The sequence below is a fragment of the Canis lupus genome, chromosome 15 (genome assembly GCF_048164855.1).
Source record: "Canis lupus baileyi chromosome 15, mCanLup2.hap1, whole genome shotgun sequence".
Taxonomy (NCBI): Eukaryota; Metazoa; Chordata; class Mammalia; order Carnivora; family Canidae; genus Canis; species Canis lupus.
The window spans coordinates 15,950,156-15,969,348 of record NC_132852.1 but is presented as its reverse complement, the minus strand read 5'-3'; the positions used below and the strand labels follow the sequence as shown (position 1 = coordinate 15,969,348).

At 38.6% G+C, this 19,193-nt stretch overlaps 1 protein-coding gene across 6 annotated transcripts in view; it reads right to left on the bottom strand.

Moving 5' to 3' along the window:
• The window catches only part of SNX25 (sorting nexin 25), a 142,307-nt gene that overhangs the window by 74,418 nt on the left and 48,696 nt on the right, over positions 1-19,193 (bottom strand). For all 6 annotated transcript variants that reach the window (XR_012007486.1, XR_012007487.1, XM_072775975.1 and 3 more), the window contains 2 exons: positions 17,427-17,599; positions 15,291-15,477 (listed from right to left, as the gene is read on the bottom strand). Coding sequence is in view for 4 of the 6 variants with exons in the window: in XM_072775975.1 (XP_072632076.1) it covers positions 15,291-15,477; positions 17,427-17,599 (360 nt within the window). In the remaining 2 variants the exon portion in view is untranslated. The remainder of the gene's footprint in view (positions 1-15,290; positions 15,478-17,426; positions 17,600-19,193) is intronic.

Genomic DNA, 19,193 nt, shown 5'->3' with positions numbered 1-19,193 from the left:
TCACATACAAAATATATGTTAACTGTAGAAGCTATTGGTAAAGCTGCCAGTCAATAGTAGGCCATTAATAATTAAGTTTTAGGGGAGTTCAAGTTATAAGCGGATTTCTGACGGCACAGGGAATTAGCATCCCAACCCAATGTTTTTCATCAGGTTGACTGTACATCTAAATGCTGGTTATCCTTGGTAGCAAGCTTGCTAGTTCTCCAGAAGCCAGCTCTTCAAGGATAATCAGCACTCACTCGGCTTTCTTCATCCAGAGGAGTGCATGGTATTGCTGGTGCTGAGTTGGGTTCAAGAACCTGAAGGACTGATGTTTGTGAACATTCTCCGGATCGAAGTGCACAGGTATAACATGTGTTCTTCCAAAATGATAATGTAAACTCCAATATTAAGAGGAAGCCACTAACAAGAATTTGCCTATTTTCCAGCTATGGCAAGATCTTACTGCCAGTAGCTCTTATCCCAGGGCAAGGTCACATGAAGATAATTGTCTCTTGCACAAGTTACCACCTCACTTCTCTTTAGTTCTCAACACTTAACTATGTTAATAAAAACTCAGAGCAGGTTTTTACTTTGGAATTCTTCCCACTATCTCAAACTCACCTGAAATGCCACAAAATTAGTCTTCAAAATAATCACCTCAGAAATATATACATTTATCGCCTTTTACTGTCAACTGTTCAGAACAATATGGAATTCTGTTAGAATTGACTTCTAAGTTATTTATACAAACACCCCCAAATATCAGCAGCCTCATTTCACTAGACACACCTTACACAAATTCTTTAAAAATTACTATTTTAGGGGTACCTGGGTGGCTCAGTGGTTTAGCGTCTGCCTTCGGCTCAGGGTGTGATCCCAGGGTCCTGGGATCAAGTCTCACATTGAGTTCCCTGTGGGAAGCCTACTTTTTCCTCTACCTATGTCTCTGCCTCTCTCTGTGTCTCTCATGAATAAATAAAAAAAAAAAATTTTTTTAAATTACTATCTTAGAGCTGGCCTTGGGTGTGCACATGCTGGAATGTTTTAGGAGAGTCAAAAGCTGAATAAATCCTAGTCTTAAGTGTACAATATGGTAAATATTTTAATATAGGTTTTATACTAAAATTAGCAATTATAGGGATGCCTGAGTGGCTCGGCAGGTTAAGTGTCCTGACTCTTGATTTTGGCTCAGGTCATGATCTCACGATCATGATATCAAGTATCACATCAGGCTCCACATCCAGCACAGAGTGTGCTTGAGATTCTCTCCCTCTCCCTCTGTCCCTCCTCCACTCACACACACTCTCTAAAAAATAAATAAAATTAGTAATAATATATTACAGATTAGAATACCACATACATAAAAAAGGTTTTTAAAAAATTTAAAACTTAAAACTAATGGTTTCAAAGTGGCTACAGTCTTCAGTGTGCTAGGTTAGGGATAATGTTTTCATTTAGAGGGACTTTAGTTACAGCATTTGAAAAGATATAAAGTCAGGGTGATTTCAGCTGGGTACACTAAAGCTGTTTCCCAGCTAAGTGTAGCAGAGTAGTTAGGCACGCGGGCTCTGACACCAAGTGGCCTGTGTTTAAATCCCGCTTCCAACACTTACTGTGTCACCCTGAAAAAAATTACTTAAGCTTTCTAAAACTCCAGAGTCCTCATTTGTAAAAAGAAGAGTAACAGTGTTGTTCCACATAGGACTGCCAGGAAGATTAAATGAGATAGCACCTTCAAAATTGGAATAGTGCCTGACCCAGTGAGAGTTTAATAAATATTAACTCATATTTGTCTCAACACCGCTGTTGGTTGACCCTTTAGATATGCAGCATTTAATGAGATCATGTGTATGCGTGTTTGTAAATATATATGCAAAATTTTAAAGTAGCCTTACTTCTCTCCCGATTGTAAAAGTGTCTCAACCTAATCAATCTAAGGCCACCAAGGTCACTTAAGTCCAACAAAATCAGGCTTATTGACTCATTTAAATAAGCATGAAGAAACATGGGTTATCTCTCCAAAGGAAAAGACAGTTTCTATGGGATTCTGGGGAAGAGTGGAGTGTACATGAAATTTAAATGAAGCAGCATGGTGACAGGTTCAAAGCAGAGCTGTGTAAACTGTCAATTTCCCATAGATCCAGGGTCTCATTTTCCCGGAAAGTACACACTTACGATAAACATGGAATGGTTAGTCCAGAATACTGTCATCTGTAGCTCTACATCTGACTTAGACACGAGGAGGCTTCTCTGTGTCAAAGTGATTGAAACCCTCCAGGCAAGAAATAGGATATGTCACTTTTAACAACATAATTTCAAAGAGCAAAACCTAAGATGTTAGAAGGCAAAGTTTCTTAGTGAGTAAGAACGCAGTAGTCATTCAAAGAAGGCTATCATTATGACATTTTAAAGCTGTTATGTATACTTAGAAAAAAAATAGTTTCCTGTTATCTTTGTAGCTGGCTTTACTATCTGTTATTCTAACCTGATGAGGCTGGGTAGATTTTCTCAGGCTGAACCCATTTTTACTTTCTCTAAAGTAACTTACATTCTTTGAAGAAAATGGGAAAATACACACAGCATGACATTCAAAGTCAATCACAATTAACTTTTGGTAAGTATTTACAGACTTTTAAAAAATATTTTTATTTATTTATTCATGAGAGACACAGAGAGAGGGAGGGAAGCAGAGACACAGGCAGAGGGAGAAGCAGGCTCTGTGCAAGGAGTCTGATATGGAATTCGATCCTGGGACTCCAGGATCATGCCCTGGGCCGAAGGTAGGCGCTAAACCGCTGAGCCACCCAGGGATCCCCGGACTTATCTTCAAACAAATTTTTTTTGTTGTTTCATAAGACTAGATTTATGCTATAAAAGGCCTTAGAGTCTTTTCAATGTATACCATCTTCCAGTATTATTAAACACTCTGATGTAACACGATTGTTAAGTGTCACCCCATTGTACAGATGTGTCACCTTTTTTTTTTCACTAAACCCTAATTTGTTAGCCATTCCATTATTTCAAGCTTGTCTCTATTTTATATATCTCTATTATATATATATTTCTAAAGATTTTTATTTATTTATTCATGATAGACACAGAGAAAGAAAGAGAGAGAGGCAGGGACACAGGCAGAGGGAAAAGCAGGCTCCATGCAGGGAGCCCGAGGTGGGACTCGATCCCAGGACTCCAGGATCGTGCCCTGGGCCAAAGGCAGGCGCCAAACCGCTGAGGCACCCAGGGATCCCCAAGTTTGTCTCTATTTTAAATAAAATTGCAAGAAACATTCGTGGAGAAATCTTCACATGTTCATGATTATTTCCTTAAAATAAACTCTTATGAATAATAACTATCAAAAAGAAGGCACATTTTGAGCTCTGCTCTCCATATTATAAATCTGTGCTACAGAAAGGCAGTAATTCATACCCCTCCCAGCGGGACATGAAGTTGTCTGTTTTCCTACATCCTTGCCAACCCTGGGTGTCAGATTTTTAATCTTCACCAATATTGTAGACCAAAAAAAGTCCTTCATTTTAGTTTTTATGTTTGAGTATTACTGAGGATAACAACAGGTTCTGAGCTATCTTCTCACGGGGTGTGTTTAATGCTATTAAGCAGGAAGTGCCAGGGAGCTGTAGCACAAACCAGGGAATCACTCTGTCGGGACTCAGAGTCGTCAGAGGTTCTGTCCACTAACAGGGCTTTTAGACCAATGTTCCAGTTTTCTAGTGTATAGAAGGCACCTGATTCCACAGGCTTCCTAACCTTTTCCATTTCTGGCACATACTGCAAATGATATATTTGAACAGAACACGTAATCAGATCCCAGGTCCTACCCAACCACCTAGAGGGCTGAGGAAGCCTCTATCTTTACACACCTGCACACTATATTTGAGTCACACCAGTAAGTTCTGGACCAGAGCAGCCTGAGGTACACCGAACTTACATACACTCACATATACAATCATGCTATTTATATAAAAAAATAACCTGGAAAACACCAAGTATTAACAGTTGCCATGTGTCTTCTATTTTCTCCATCTTGTTTATATCTTTAAATTTTCCTAAAATAACATGTTACCATATATTCATTTTCTAGTTCCCAGAAGTCCGTGGAAATTACATGTTACAAAAGCAATCAAAGCTGTGTCACCACTAGATAGCTAGCTAGCTGGTGTCCTTCAGCTAACCTCAAGAAAGCCAAAATTTTTCCTCTCTGCTACCTGCACCTCATTTTTATTAGTGTTCCTCATATTTTTATATCAGCTATTATTATCACCATAAACTATTTATTTATAGGCCAATATGTACCACCAATGCTGTTATATTCCATTCTCAATTCTCGCCTAAAGCATTTTCATTCAGAATGTTTACTGAATATCATCTTTAGTTGCCTGGTTTTATGTTCTGTATTGAAAATGTCCCAATGACTTTCTTATATACTTTAAGTGAAGTTTTTCTGACGTAAGAGATTGTGTTGCCTCATCTCATCCACTAACCCTATTCAAGTCAGGATCTGAGAATTCTGTTGCCTTCCGCTGCTCACAGTATATTTTTAGCTCTTTATTGGGAGCCTAGCATGTCTGTCCTCAGAACTGTTTTGATGCATCTCATTTAATTATCTCAATAGCCTTATGAAATAGGAACTATTTTCTCCATTTTACAGTTAAAACAGAGGCTCAGAGTTTATGTGACTCGCCAAGGCCACACCGCCTGTAAGCAGGTGAGCCAAGTACAAGCCAGGTCTGTGAAATCCAGGCCTGACTCGAGCCCAGGGCTGTGGGTAGAGTGTACTTTAGATGCTAGACTAGTCGCTATAGGGTGACTTATGTTGTTTTTTGGGTTTTGTTGCTGTTGTTGTTTCTTTTTTAAAGATTTTACTTATTTATTCATGAGAAACAGAGAGAGAGGCAGAGACACAGGTAGAGAAAAGCAGGCTCCCTGTGGGGAGCCTGATGCAGGACTCAATTCCAGGACCACAGGATCATGACCTGAACCAAAGGCAGATGCTTAACCACTGAGCCATCCAGATGCCCCATTATGTTGTTAACCCTCATCTACTTCTAGAAGAATTGCATTTCTGTCTAGTGCAGGGTCATCAAAAGGCAGAGCATGTGGAGCCACTAACTACTGTACTAGAGCCCCCTCATAAGGCTTATGTCGGCTTATGAGAGCCAGCTGTTAACTGTTCAGGAATTAAAACCTACCATTATTGGGGATCCCTGGGTGGCTCAGCGGTTTAGCGCCTGCCTTTGGCCCAGGGCATGATCCTGGAGTCCCGGGATCGAGTCCCATGTTGGGCTCCCTGCATGGAGCCTGCTTCCCCCTCTGCCTGTATCTCTCGTGAATAAATAAATAAAATCTTAAAAGGGATCCCTGGGTGGCGCAGCGGTTTAGCGCCTGCCTTTGGCCCAGGGCGCAATCCTGGAGACCCAGGATCGAATCCCACGTCGGGCTCCCGGTACATGGAGCCTGCTTCTCCCTCTGCCTGTGTCTCTGCCTCTCTCTCTCTCTCTGTGTGTGACTATCATAAATAAATAAAAATTTAAAAAAAATTTAAAAAAAAAAAATCTTAAAAAAAATGCTACCATTATTAAAATTATACAAACTTGCTATTAAATTGTGCTTTTTAAAGGCAAAAGTACTTAAAACCCATTATTGCCTAATAATTTTATTTCATTATTATCTATGTTCAAGGTTATTCACATCTATTGTTTATCAGCATAGTGGAGATACCAGGTATAAAATGGTAGTGTGCTACTGCAAATCTCTTCCCAACATCCCATTCAAGGATGTCATCCTGGCAGCTTAGTATGAACACCACAGAAACCAGCAAATGCTACAAGTCAGGGTTTCTTACCCCTCCCGGCAAAACCCAGTTTTTAAAAATTACCAGCACACCACTTCTACACTCTTCACTACCATTCCTTCTGTGGATCTTGTGAATCATAAAATTCTTTTCTGTTGAGTAGGGACACAGGCACCACAACTTTTGTTTGTTTTAAAGCGCACTACTCATCCACCCCACCACCTCCTCTTGATGTTTCATTCTAAGAGGCTCCATCCCCGGCCTCTCTCTAGCTCTCTTTCATCCTTTCCTCTATGCCCTAGAGAAAGAAGAGGTCTTTAATCTGACCACAGTGGAGGAGGAACTTGGCATGTGAAGCACAGCCCTTCTGTTCTCCACTTAAGAACATGTGTTCTCACAGGACACCAGGGTGGCTCAGTGGTTGAGCGTCTCTCTTTGGCTTAGGTCACAATCCCAGGGTCCTGGGATCCAGTTCCACATCAGGCTCCCTGCAGGGAGCCTGCTTTTCCCTCTACCTAGGTCTCTGTCTCTCTCTCTCTGTCTCTCATGAATAAATAAATAAAATCTAAAAAAAAAAAAAAAATGTGTTCTCTGCCTCCAAGGCCAGCCAGCACATGGACTTGGCACCTGCCAGAAATATAGGGAGAGAGGGAGAATCAGGGACAAAGCCAGGTGGGAAAGAATGTCTGATTCTGAGACTCCGTTTTATAGAGTCACTGCTTGCATATATAAACTGCATTCTCCATCATCTATCTGTAATTAGAGCAAAATATTTGGTCTTCCCTTGGCTTATTTCTTAGGCCTAACGTGGTTCAGACCTCAGGCTTAAGAGAGGAGCATTGTTATTTATTGGGCGTCTTCAAACCCCCAAATAAAATGCTGCATTGCATTCTAGTGGGCCACAACTAACTGATGAATGTTCATGATGAAATTATATCTATTTGCAATCCTAGGTCTGATGATCATAACAACAACAGTATTTGCTAACAACTAGGAACATGCAGATCCTGGGCTGGTTCTCATAGTCATTCATAAAGCAAATACATCTTACCCACAGTACCAGTGGTGCTTCAATTACAAGCGCATCATAAATTCTTTAATTTTAGAGAGATCATAAACCCCTTTATCCCAAAAATTTCGCCTTCTTAGATCAAATTTTCCATTGCTATCGATACTTATCTTTCCTCCTAAATGTAGATATTTTGTTTTCTCCAATATGTTGAACTCTAACCTCTGTGCCCTCTGCTATTTCTCAGACACCAAGAGAAGGAATTAAATTCTGAAGTCAATGTACTTTTACTTTTTATAAAACTGAAAGATCTTTTTGAATGTTTTCCATAAGCAGCCTTGCATTTTAATGCACTTTTAAACTAAATTTATATTCATTTATTCTTTTCATAAAAATTTGCCAGGCTTCTCTTTGTTTTACACTTCATGATTTCTCATCTCCCTGCCCACCCACGCTAACCTTTCCTTCGCAGTTTATACATGCTTACTGATTTCGGATATGGTGTAGCAGTTTGTCTGAAGGTATGCTCCATTTCTTTTCTCATGTTCCTCTATAACACAACCCAATTTTACTGCTCATGATTCACAATGCATCTTCAGAATCACTGTTCAAAACACCAAATATTTAAATTCTTCTACGAAGAGGCATGAGATTCCAGGAATGTTAATATTTTTAGTGTATTAATCTTCATGTGCGAATGTACTGAGCTAATTTAGAGATGAAATCCATCCCCTTAATATCTGAAGAAAAACTATTTAGCAAACTCCCTCAGTAACCCACTCCACCGTTCATTATGACCTCTTAAATTAACCTATTCATTATACCCATTCCCTACTGCTTTATCCTAGTAAAACAGAAAACACATCGATCTCAGGCCACACTGGATAAAAGGTTTCCTTCATTTCTCCAAGCTAAATAATACTTAATCTTTTTTCATTTTAAATCTTTTATTCATTATTAGAATTGACTCTCTACTATTTTTAGATTCTCCATGCCACTCTTTAAACAAGGGTCAGAAATAAACATATCCAGAACTGAAAAATCTAATAAAGATGAGACTGGCAGCAAATGAAATTACAGCAGTGACAGGCTGCCCTGATGTTCTTTATTTACGACTTGTTTCTCTGGCAGCCTATCCCTATCTCACTAACAGATGATGGTACTTCTCATAGAAGTACTGAGAACAGTACTGTTCTCTATGCAAGGATTAGTGCCTGCAAAGGCTCCCAGACAGCAGAATCTTCTCTTGACACTTGCAGGAAATCCCACATGGTTGAGCCCCTGTGTCTTTTCTGCCCACCTGGCTAGCCAGTTACCCACCTTCATATGTGGGATTTTAAGTCAGATAGACAGGGGTTCAAATCTCAGCTGTTATATATTAGCTAAGTGATCCAGGGCAAGTCACTCTACCTTCCTCAACTATACAATGAGAATAGTAATACTTAATTCACATAGTTCTTAAAATGATCAGATGGTATGAACTGGACACTTCCTTACACTTAATGAACATTATTCAACAAATGGTTCCTTAAAAACAAAGAACTTCCCCTTCTTGGGCATTTGCTTAGCATCTCTAATTTTAGCAAATGTCCAGTCCAGGAAAGTAGTATTTGTCCAATGTCTGTGTGGGAAGTAGTGCTATCTTGCCTTGCCGTAACTATAGGACATGTAGTACTGTAGCAAAAATGGCTATGTGCCCATTCTGTATCTATGTTTTTTCCCTTAGTAATATAATCCACCATTTTTAACTGAACCGAAGGCCTCCCAGAATAAGACCACCTATTATATCTGACAGAAAAAAATATAAGCAGAAATGTCATGAGTAGCTTCCAGGTATTTCTCTAAAAGACACCCAATGCATGACCCTTTGCCACATCTTTCCTTGCCTTCATTCTGCTTCCTGGGATTAGGATATGATGAATAGCATTCTAGACTACATCTTGAACCATAAGGACTCTGGAACATTCCCAGGATGGCAGAGCAGTGAGCTGGAAGGAGCCTGGATCCATGGGGATGATAGAGACCTCCTACCAGTCCTGGACTGACTCTTACAGATTTTTTTCATATAAGAAAGAAAAAAACCCTCTGCACTCTGGTAAGTAATCATTATTCTGTGGGTTTTCTACCATCTTTATCTAAATCTCATCCTAATAGAAGTATCTCCAATCTTTTCATGGGATTCAAGTAATAGTTTTTTTTTTTTTTTTTTCAAGTAATAGTTTTTAATCAGGGGCAATTCTGTCCTCCAGAGGACATCTGTGACATGTTTGGTTGTCACAACTATGGGGTTACTACTGGGTGAGGCTAGTGATGCTGCTAATATTCTACAACAAATAGGACCACCCCTACAACATAGAATAATCTGGGCCAAAATGCCATTTTTACTAAGGTTGAGAAACCTTGACTTAAAGACATCCCTCAGGAACACCAGTGATAAAATGTCTTTTATTCATTACAATAAACATGGTAAAAGAATGAGGTGTTGGGATTAATCAATATTCTTCTCAATAGTTACTATCTCTCTCAAACAGTGATAGTTTTCAAAGAATTAGGATACAAGAATTATAAGACATCTAGCCAAGACTTCAGATTCATAACAAGAATGTTCCATTTAAAAAAAGATTCTCAATTCTAGTTGCATGTATTATAATCACCTGGAGGGCTTAAAAACACACTGATGCCCAGGGTCCACTTCAGGCCAGTTATATAAAAATTCCTGGCCGGGGGGGGGTGGGGAGGGGGTAAGGCCTGGGAAACTGTATTTCTCATGGAAGAGCAAAACACGTTCATAGAGCACTTTTTACAAACACACTGAGGAATTACACAACACAGGCAACAGAGGATATTCCCAGCCACAATCGGTCTGCTCCTTTCTAGGAGGTTCCGGAAGGGCAGAGCCTTTCATTTCCCCTCTGTTTAATGTTTACTCCAACTCCCTCTTTATCTTCAAAATAAAGGAACACACAGCGCTTTCTCTAGTATGGCTGTAATTGTTGAGTTTCACCAACGGATGTGCTTTTGCTCTGACCTCTGGCTTCCCCTTCCTTGACTGTGGTCATCATCTCACCACCCAGAAGGGCAGTGGGAATCCTTTAATATCTTGTCCTTTAATATCTTGTATCAACAGGACCTTCAGATTTCTGAGGTGGATCACTGCTTCCACTGGAAGATGCTGGAAAATTCAAAATGCTATACCAGTCCAGCTGCCACATTCTCACTTTGACATCTTGGAGGCCAGAAAAGAAGAAAAAGGAAGTAGCTACAAAGCACAGTGAAATATCCAGCTGTGATTTTTTTAAAGCCTGAGTGATTCTAATAAATAGCCAAGGTCAAAAACCACTGGTTTAGTGTACTCGAAGGGAGTGCTTCTAGCTCTATAATCCTACTGTAAAAGCAGCTCATGCTGACTTGGAAAAAAAAAAAAATCAACTACAAATATGACCTTCAAGGGTTTTTTGGTTTGGTTGTTTGTTTTTAATGCATTCAAACCCAGGAGAGTTTAATGACATTTTTTCCTTTAGAAAATAAGCATCTAGCTCCCAAATACGTATGAAATAAAAGCGGATGGTTTCATCAACTGCTTAGTTTAAACAAGACACATTCCCTGCCCTAGGCAGCGTATCCCTCAAAATCTTACTAAGAGCAATTTAAAGATAGTGACCTAAAATACTAATAAAGTCAGAAAGCAGAGTACTCTAATTGTACAAGAAAAACAAAATAGTTCAGACTATGATTGAAGAAAGCAGTTCCATTAGTGTGAGGCAGCTGATAAGCTTCGTCGATGCTGGCTTTAGACAGGAGTCTGATAAAAAAGCAATTTTGCCTGTCAATAATAGTAAGTAGACCTGACCCTTAAATAGAGAGCAATTTTTCTATCAGATAAACAATAAGTAGCCCAGCAACCAGATAATTTATGCAACATCACCTTTTTGAGGGGGGAAAAAAAAAAAAATCAACCTCTGCCACTGCAGAGTTGCTCCTGGCAGCCTCTCTAGTTCAATCAGTGCGAGCAGCAGAGAATAAAGGTTAGCCCTTAGGTTACCCTGAGATACAATAAATAGGACACTGCCCCTATCCCAGGATAAAAGATATACCAGTACTGTATCAACAGAACTGCCTGAAATTTTATCATACAGCAAAGCCCAAGGAATTGCCTCATAGTCATAGATCCGGGGAAGATGCCTCAGGATAATGCAATATTTACAAGAGTATTCAGAAACTAAGTCTGGATGTGCATTTCTATCATTGAGAAAAATGCCCTCCACAGTATTTTCTCCCAAGGTTCTTTGCCAAACTGTTGAGGGGACTATATATTCTTCAGGACTACCATGATCCCATAGCTGATGTTGCCTAATGCACATGATGCTTCCAGAAAGTTTACACTCCTTGTTATAAGAGAAATTTGCAGCTCTTCCAAAGGAAGTTATCACCATAATTCCCATGATTTACATGAAGAACCAAGAACTTATAAAAAAGATCAGAGAAATAGATCACTTTGGTTGCACTCAGTCATCAACTTAACTAAATCTGCAATGTATTCTTTCTATTTCTAATAGAGTGGGCACTTTAAGAGTTTAATCGTCTAATCACCAAAATACTTCCAAGTATCTTCCCCATGGACTCTATGAACTTTGTTGGAAACAAAACCCAAGAGTAAGGTGAAGAACACAAAAGATAACAGAAATATACGGAATAGGAGTATATTTGGGGGAATGCTTGGGAGGATGCCTGGGTGGTTCAGTGGTTGAGCCTTTGGCTCAGGGCATGATCCCAGGGTCCTGGGACCGAGTCCCGCATCCGACTCCCCGCAGGGAGCTGCTTCTGCCTGTATCTCTGCCTCTCATGAACAAATAAGTAAAATCTTAAAAAAATAAATAAATAAGAACTGATGGGATATAAGACACCAGGAAGGGGTCTTCCATATATACCGACACCCTGAGCCAAAGGCAGACACTCAACCACTGAGCCGCCTATGCATCCTATTCCATCACTTCTTATTGGTGGCACATATACTACACAGAGAGATGGTGGTAGGAAGAGATTAGGAATCCACAACATTTTATTTTACTCGATTTATCAAGTCACTGATAATACTACTAAAGATACTCAAAAGGCATTCTTTAAAATGCAAACAATCCAAACTGTCCATTGACTGACAAAAGAATAAACAAAATGTGGTATAATCATACAAAGCAACATTGTTCAGCCAAAAAAAAAAAAAAAGAAATGAAAAAGAAATGAAAGTATGGATATGCACCACAACGTGGATGACCCTTGAAAATATTATTCTGAATATAAGAAGCCAGACACAGAGGCCACACATTGCATGATTCCATTTATATGAAATGTCCACAACAGGCAAACCCCCAGAGACAGAAAGTAAATTAGTGGTTGCCAAGGGCTGGAGGGAGAAGTGATGGGGAGTGACTGCTAATGGTCACATGGCTTCTTTTTAACATGATGAAAATATTCTGGAATTAGAAGTAATGGTTGCAGTCTGAATATACTAAAAGCACTGAATCATACATTTTAAATTGGTGGATTTAATGGGTTATAAACCATATCTCAATGTTAAAAAAAATACTCTTTAATTCAGCATTTCTCCTGCTCCTTGAGCCTCTCTCCGTGCTCAACAGGGGGTCTGCCTCTCAGGACACCTGGCATCCTTCAGTACCATCCTATTAGTGACATTAAGAGGAAGTACTCTTAAAGATTTAAATGCTCATACCATTTTTGTTTCATCACATTCTAAAGGGAAAATATCAAATCAGAATTCCTAGTGTAATCTTTAGTCACTCAGGTAAAGGCAATCCAAAATGCTCCTACTGTGACAAAAGCAGGTTGTCCAATCATCCTGGGGCTTTTGTTTTCTAAAGGTCAAGTCTTACTGAGTTACTTCTTTACCTACTAGATGATGAGCTGCTAACATTAAGATAATTATAGAATTTCAAATAGTCCTGAGCCTTTGACTAGTACCTTTTGAAAAAGAAAACCAGGCTCACGTAGGTGGCTCAGTTGATTAAACATCTGCCTTCAGCTCAGGTCATGATCCCAGGGTCCTGGGATGGAGCCCCAAGTTGGGCTCCCTGCTCAGAGGGGAGCCCTGCTTCTCCCTCCCTCTGCCTGCAGCTCCCCCTACTTGTGTACGCTGTCAAATAAATAATAAAAGCTAAAAAAAAAAAAAAAAAAAAAAAAAGAGAGAAAGAGAAACCATTAATTCTAATCAAGATTCATTCATCTCATACTACAGAACTGTGCTTAGAGAACCAATGGTTGAGGACTCAAAATAATGACTTCTGATGTTGAAAAAAGTCTTTTGGTACCTTTTTGTTACACCATTATCTATGTCAACATGTGGGCAGTGCTGGGGTCCTTTGTTTGGTATGCAAAACAGAATACTCATTCATAAGTCTGGAGATAGAATGAGGGACGCCTGGGTGGCTCAGTTGTTGAGCGTCTGCCTTTGGCTCAGGTCGTGATCCTTGAGTCCCGGGATCGAGTCCTGAATCGGGCTTCTTACAGGGAACCTGCTTCTCCCTCTGCCTATGTCTCTGCCTCTCTCTGTATCTCTCACGAATAAGTAAATAAAAATCTTAAAAAAAAAAAAAAAAACAGAATGAATACTGATACAGTTAAGTATCTGCCATTATTGATTGTAAATTGTTATCTTAAACTTCCTTGAAGTTACCAAATGGTCTACTTCTGACTGTATTGTGGAAACACTGCTTAAAAGGGAAAGAGTACTTAGGAATGCAGTGCCTCCACAGTTTATCAACATGAGGTACCATCTGTTCACAAACCAGGTCTTAAGAGAAAATAGTAATTCCACAGAGGGTGGTTATCACATTACTCTGGTCACACCACATGCAGTACATCTGGGATCAACAGGTATAAGAGTACCCTGGCAGAGCAATATGGGAATATAGGTTTGAACAGCATCTCTAGAACCAGTACTTGGAATGTGTGATGGCAGTTTTAAGGGGAAGAGGAGGCAACAGGGTGCTCTGTCATTGTGAGCTCTTTCATTTTCTATGGAATGATACTTTTTTTTTTTTTAAGATTTTATTTATTTATTCATGAGAGACAGAGAGAGAGAGAGAGGGGCAGAGACACAGGCAGAGTGAGAGGCAGGCTCCCTACAGGGAGCCCAATGCAGGTCTTGATCCCAGGACCCCAGGATCATGATCTGAGCCAAAGGCAGATGTTCAACCACTGAGCCACCCAGGTGTCTCTGGCATAACACTTTAAACTCCTTTTAAATTTCAAAGGAAGTAATGACGAGGATGACCTTTGAGTGGCTATAACTTGTACACCTCACATAACAAATCTGGGACATGGGTCCTTAGGTTATCTAATCAGCTCAAGTGTCACAATTATCAAAAACAAATTTTTAGATTCAGACAAAAATGATTACAAATCTATAATAAATGAGTATGCACTGGAAAGAGAAGCACAAATAAATCTCCAGAGATTATATCCCTTAAGAATTAAATTATCTGTAAACACAATCATACAATTGAAGCCATCATTATACATTTACAGGACCTAAATTAATACACAACATAGTTTACAAGAACATGGTACCCTCTAGAATGTATAACTCTTATATATTCAGATTAAAAAGCTAGTGCAGCACAACTCACCTTAATGTTCACTCTAGTTCAGAGGTTTAGACAAATCTAAAATCTTCAAAGAATTCAAAGACCCTTTAAGCTAACATTTTATTTTCCATCTACAATTTACCAAAATTACTTATCAGAAGTAAAACTGACATATCAGAGTTGCCTCTCTTCCCCATGTATTATTGCTTGGGGATACTAAAACAGAAGAAGAACTACAGAAACAGAAGCCTAAAAAAAAAATAATTAAAAAATATAATAAATTAAAATTAAAATAAAAAAAACAGAAGCCTAGAAAATCCAGAAATTATACATTGCTATAAAATCATTCTGTATATGCATATACTATGGAAATAAAAAATAAATCTACAAAAACACACAGTCACCCCTAAGACATTTCAAGAACAATAATGAAGATTGATGTCCCCTATCAAAGAGACTCCTGGGATGTATTTTCTCAAAATAATTAGTCAAGAACCCATGATTCCCAAACCTGGGCCTGCATTTTCTAAGAAAAATGAAAACTGATGCAATGTTCTGTTACATAATTTTAAAAACACATCATTTCCTTTTCATGTTTTTTTAAGGTAAGCATCTGAGTGGCTAAGCAGTTACTCGTTTAAGTAAACAGCTTTCAATCTATTATAACCTAATTACTTGAAAAACATGGTACTTTGGAGAAAAAAAAAAAAAAGAACTAATCCCCCTGCTAAAGGAGAAGCTGGATAAATTTAGTAGTCACTGAATAGTAAGATTTATGGACTTCCTTTATTTCTGCCTCCCTGACAACCACATTTTTTTTTGTACCTAACTAGGCAGAGGATGATAATTAGTAGCTACTGTCATGGTATAATTAAAGATCAAATACCTTAGTTGCTTCAAGAACTCAACATCAGAGTTGCTGTTAATAAGCTTGATGAACTCTTCATAAGAAGGAGCATACGTGTAGGCTCTCTTGTGATGTTCATTCATCTGTTCTCTGCGCTCCAACTGGGCAAGTAGCATCTGGTTAATGTAATCTGGATTACTAAGTAATTCCACTACTGGCTTCAAGACTGTGGGAAGAAAAAGAAAGTACCACTGAAAAAGGTATTGTCCTTTGAAGAAATTGTTTTTCTTCTACAGAATTAAAACCACACTTGGGATACGTTTTTAAACTACCCAAATGGGGAAAATAGAAACAACTCAAATATTCAAAAATACGTATGCATGTACAAACAACAGCTCGTGCTGGGTATGCTAGCAACTATGGCTATGATCGAGTGGTTGTTTTAACAAGTTAAGTTTAAAGGAATAATGAAAGAAAGTCATGTGGAACCCAAGTTCCTAACAAAGATACCAAAATTAAGCACACTGATTTTTTTCTTTTATTTCTTTCATAAGGCTCAATACCTTTGGTCTGCCAAAAGATGAAAGTGAACGTTCTCCCAACTGGTGAAAGCAGATCTCAGGGGAGAAATTATTAAAGTCAACGATACTACTACAAATTCATCCTACTAACTTTTGCGTTAAATAATTCTCTTTTCAACATCTGCACCCCAATGTTCATAGCAGCAATGTCCACAATAGCCAAACTGTGGAAGGAGCCTCGGTGTCCATCGAAAGATGAATGGATAAAGAAGATGTGGTCTATGTATACAATGGAATATTCCTCAGCCATTAGAAACGACAAATACCCACCATTTGCTTCAACGTGGATGGAACTGGAGGGTATTATGCTGAGTGAAGTAAGTCAATTGGAGAGGGACAAACATTATATGGTCTCATTCATTTGGGGAATATAAAAAATAGTGAAAGGGAATAAAGGGAAAGGAGAGAAAGTAAGAGACAGAACATGAGAGACTCCTAACTCTGGGAAACGAACAAGGGGTGGTGGAAATGGAGGTGGCCAGGGGGACGGGGTGACTGGGTGATGGGCACTGAGGGGGGCACCTGACGGGATGAGCACTGGGTGTTATGCTATATGTTGGCAAATCGAACTCCAAAAAAAAATATACAAAAAAACACAAATCTTCATTAAAATAAAGTTGCCAAAAAAAAAATCCCCTTTTCAGGGGTGCCTGAGTAGCTCAGTCAGTTAAGTACTGGACTCGATTTTGGCTCAGGTCATGATCTCAGGATCCTGGGATAGAGTCCAGCATCCAGTCAGCTTGAGGATTCTCTCCTTTTCCCTCTGTTCCTCCCCGCTCCACCACCACTAGCACACTATATGCTCATACACTCTAAAATAAATAAATAATGGCTCAGTTGTTTAGGTGTCCCAACTCTTCATCTCAGCTCAGGTGTTGATCTCAGGGTAGTCAAGTCCAAAAATAAATTTAAAAATTCCCTTTTCTCTGTGTTTGGTATCTGCTAATGACCAAAGATAACAAATGAGAGTCAATCAATGCATATCAAATATAATGTTATTTGAGATTCTGAGGTAAGAGAAATTTTTCTTAGGTCATATTTTCTTCCAATTTTCTTATTCTGGCCAACCTTCCTCCTCACTATACTTCCTCTAGTAATTATATTGCAGTACTGTTCCTTTTTATTTATTACAGGTTCACAAAATTATGTATAGGCATTATCAACGAATCCTCTTTTTTTAAATTTTTTTTTGAATCCTCTATCTTAAAAGTATCTTAGGTAAATGCACACTGGAGTTTGAGTACAGATATTCTTTCATTGATGTATATGTTATTGACCTGGATAATTCAAAAGCTATCCTAAATGGATGTTTACCTGTGAAGAACATAAGGATGGATTATCCTGTGTCAAAATAACAGAATGGATCATGCATTTGGCAACATGTTACATAAAAAACTTGTTTATCATGGGTGGCCAAATAATGCCATCTCTGAGTGACACTTCAAGTTTGAAAATCTGAAAGTATCTTAGCTCCCACATGTCCCACAATATGCAAGGTCGGCATAGGTGTGTATCAAGTGTTATCACATTAGTATGTATACATTTATTTGTATAATCATCACATTAGTAATATGAATCATTTATAAAAGTCTACCTTTTGTTGTGAGAATTTCTGCAAGCATTATACGTAAGCTGAGAGACTGGACATCCTTTGAGGGAAGGAGACAAAACACCAGAACCCGAGAACACATTTGTAGGAATCTCACTTCATCATATGAGTTCCTCAAGCATGCATGTAACACAAAAGGCCTTGGTTGTTCTTCATGTCTAAAAGAAATTAATGAAGAGAAGGAAGAGTAAGGAAAGAAATTTCTAGAAACAATTTGGTTACGTATCATTAATTATAAAATATCTCAAATGGACAATACATCAATTTTAATAACTGTGTCCACTCCTCAAAAACATCAACAGCCAATCATTTTCTCAATCACAGACTAATTTAGAAAAATGCTTATGTGTGCCCTTTCAGGATGTCAAACCTTAAGTAGCATCAACAATTACACAGAACTCCCAAATCACAGCAACAATACAGCAAAGTATTGGGTGTTTTTTTTAACTGGATTATTTTTAAGTCTCCCAGATGTCTTCTTAAATATGATCTATAACTTCATTAAAAAAAAAAAAAAAGTCAAAGAAAGCATAACCAGAGTCACTAGTCAGCTTTCCTGACTAGGTACTTATGGGATAAAAATTCTATGGGTTTTCTACTGAGGAGAGGGTCCACGACTTGATGCTACATAAATTGGTGGCAAGTTGCCTTCTGGGAGGTTCCCAAGTACCATGTTCACAGGCTTCCCTATAAGCACTGACCCTATCCTTATCCCACGGCCATTAATTTGGAGGATCTGAGTGAAGAGGAGTAGAAAGTAGAACTTTCTATACCCCCTTTGCCCACAGTACCTTGATAGTAGCAGCTCAAGAAAGACTGGGAGATAGTTTTTTTTTTAATATCTTCCAGATAAGAAGCAAAATTTATGAACCTCTTATAGTAATTAGTGGCCAATACTGGGGGTAAAGAGGACACTACACAGAGTGAGAGGAATCATACTAGGGACTACATAGGAATGAAACAAAGGCATACTGGTGCCTCTTAGAACTAGCACCTCTGAAGTGTTTCTTGCAATTTATTTTTGGACTAGAGAATGAAGATTAGTTTCCAGGGTAGGTAACTCTAAAAAAGAGGGATTTTTTCTTTGTCTTCTACGACAAGCAAGAAAGGTTCAATACTAATGTGCAAAGCCAACAAAATAAACAGATTTTAAGAATAAGCCTTTACATATATACTGCTATATGCTGACATTTTAAAATGGCATCTTTTTTCAGAGGCACCTGGCTGGCTCATTTAGAACACGGGACTTTTGATTTTGAGGGTATAAGTTCAAGCCACTGGTGGTAGAGTTTACTTAAAAAAATAATAAACAGATAAACTTAAAATGGCATCTTCAATTATTTTAGATTCTTTGCTGCCAGCTTGAGATGATCTTTTAATATTTAAGATCTAGATGCTACTTTTGTCACATCAAGCGCTTTTAAGGATAAAAGCTTTACTTTAGAATATGTATTTGGTTAACAATTATTGGTGTAAGTTGGCTCCAAAATAACAGGAAGCTTTTTTCTATACTATCAAAATCCCTCTCATTGTATACACAATCCCTTCTCTGTTCCAATGGAAGGCAGATAATAGAAGGAGCTTGGGAGTTAGACTCCTACAAGTTCATCTCCCTCTTAGAACTGAGTTAGGGGAAATTTTTCTGAGTGAGCATAAAAAGCCAGATAGCTGGCCAAACAAGATCGATCTAAAGAAAAAAGAGAGGCCAAGGCTTCCCTGGAATCCCTCTGCTCACTCCAAGCAGACATTCCT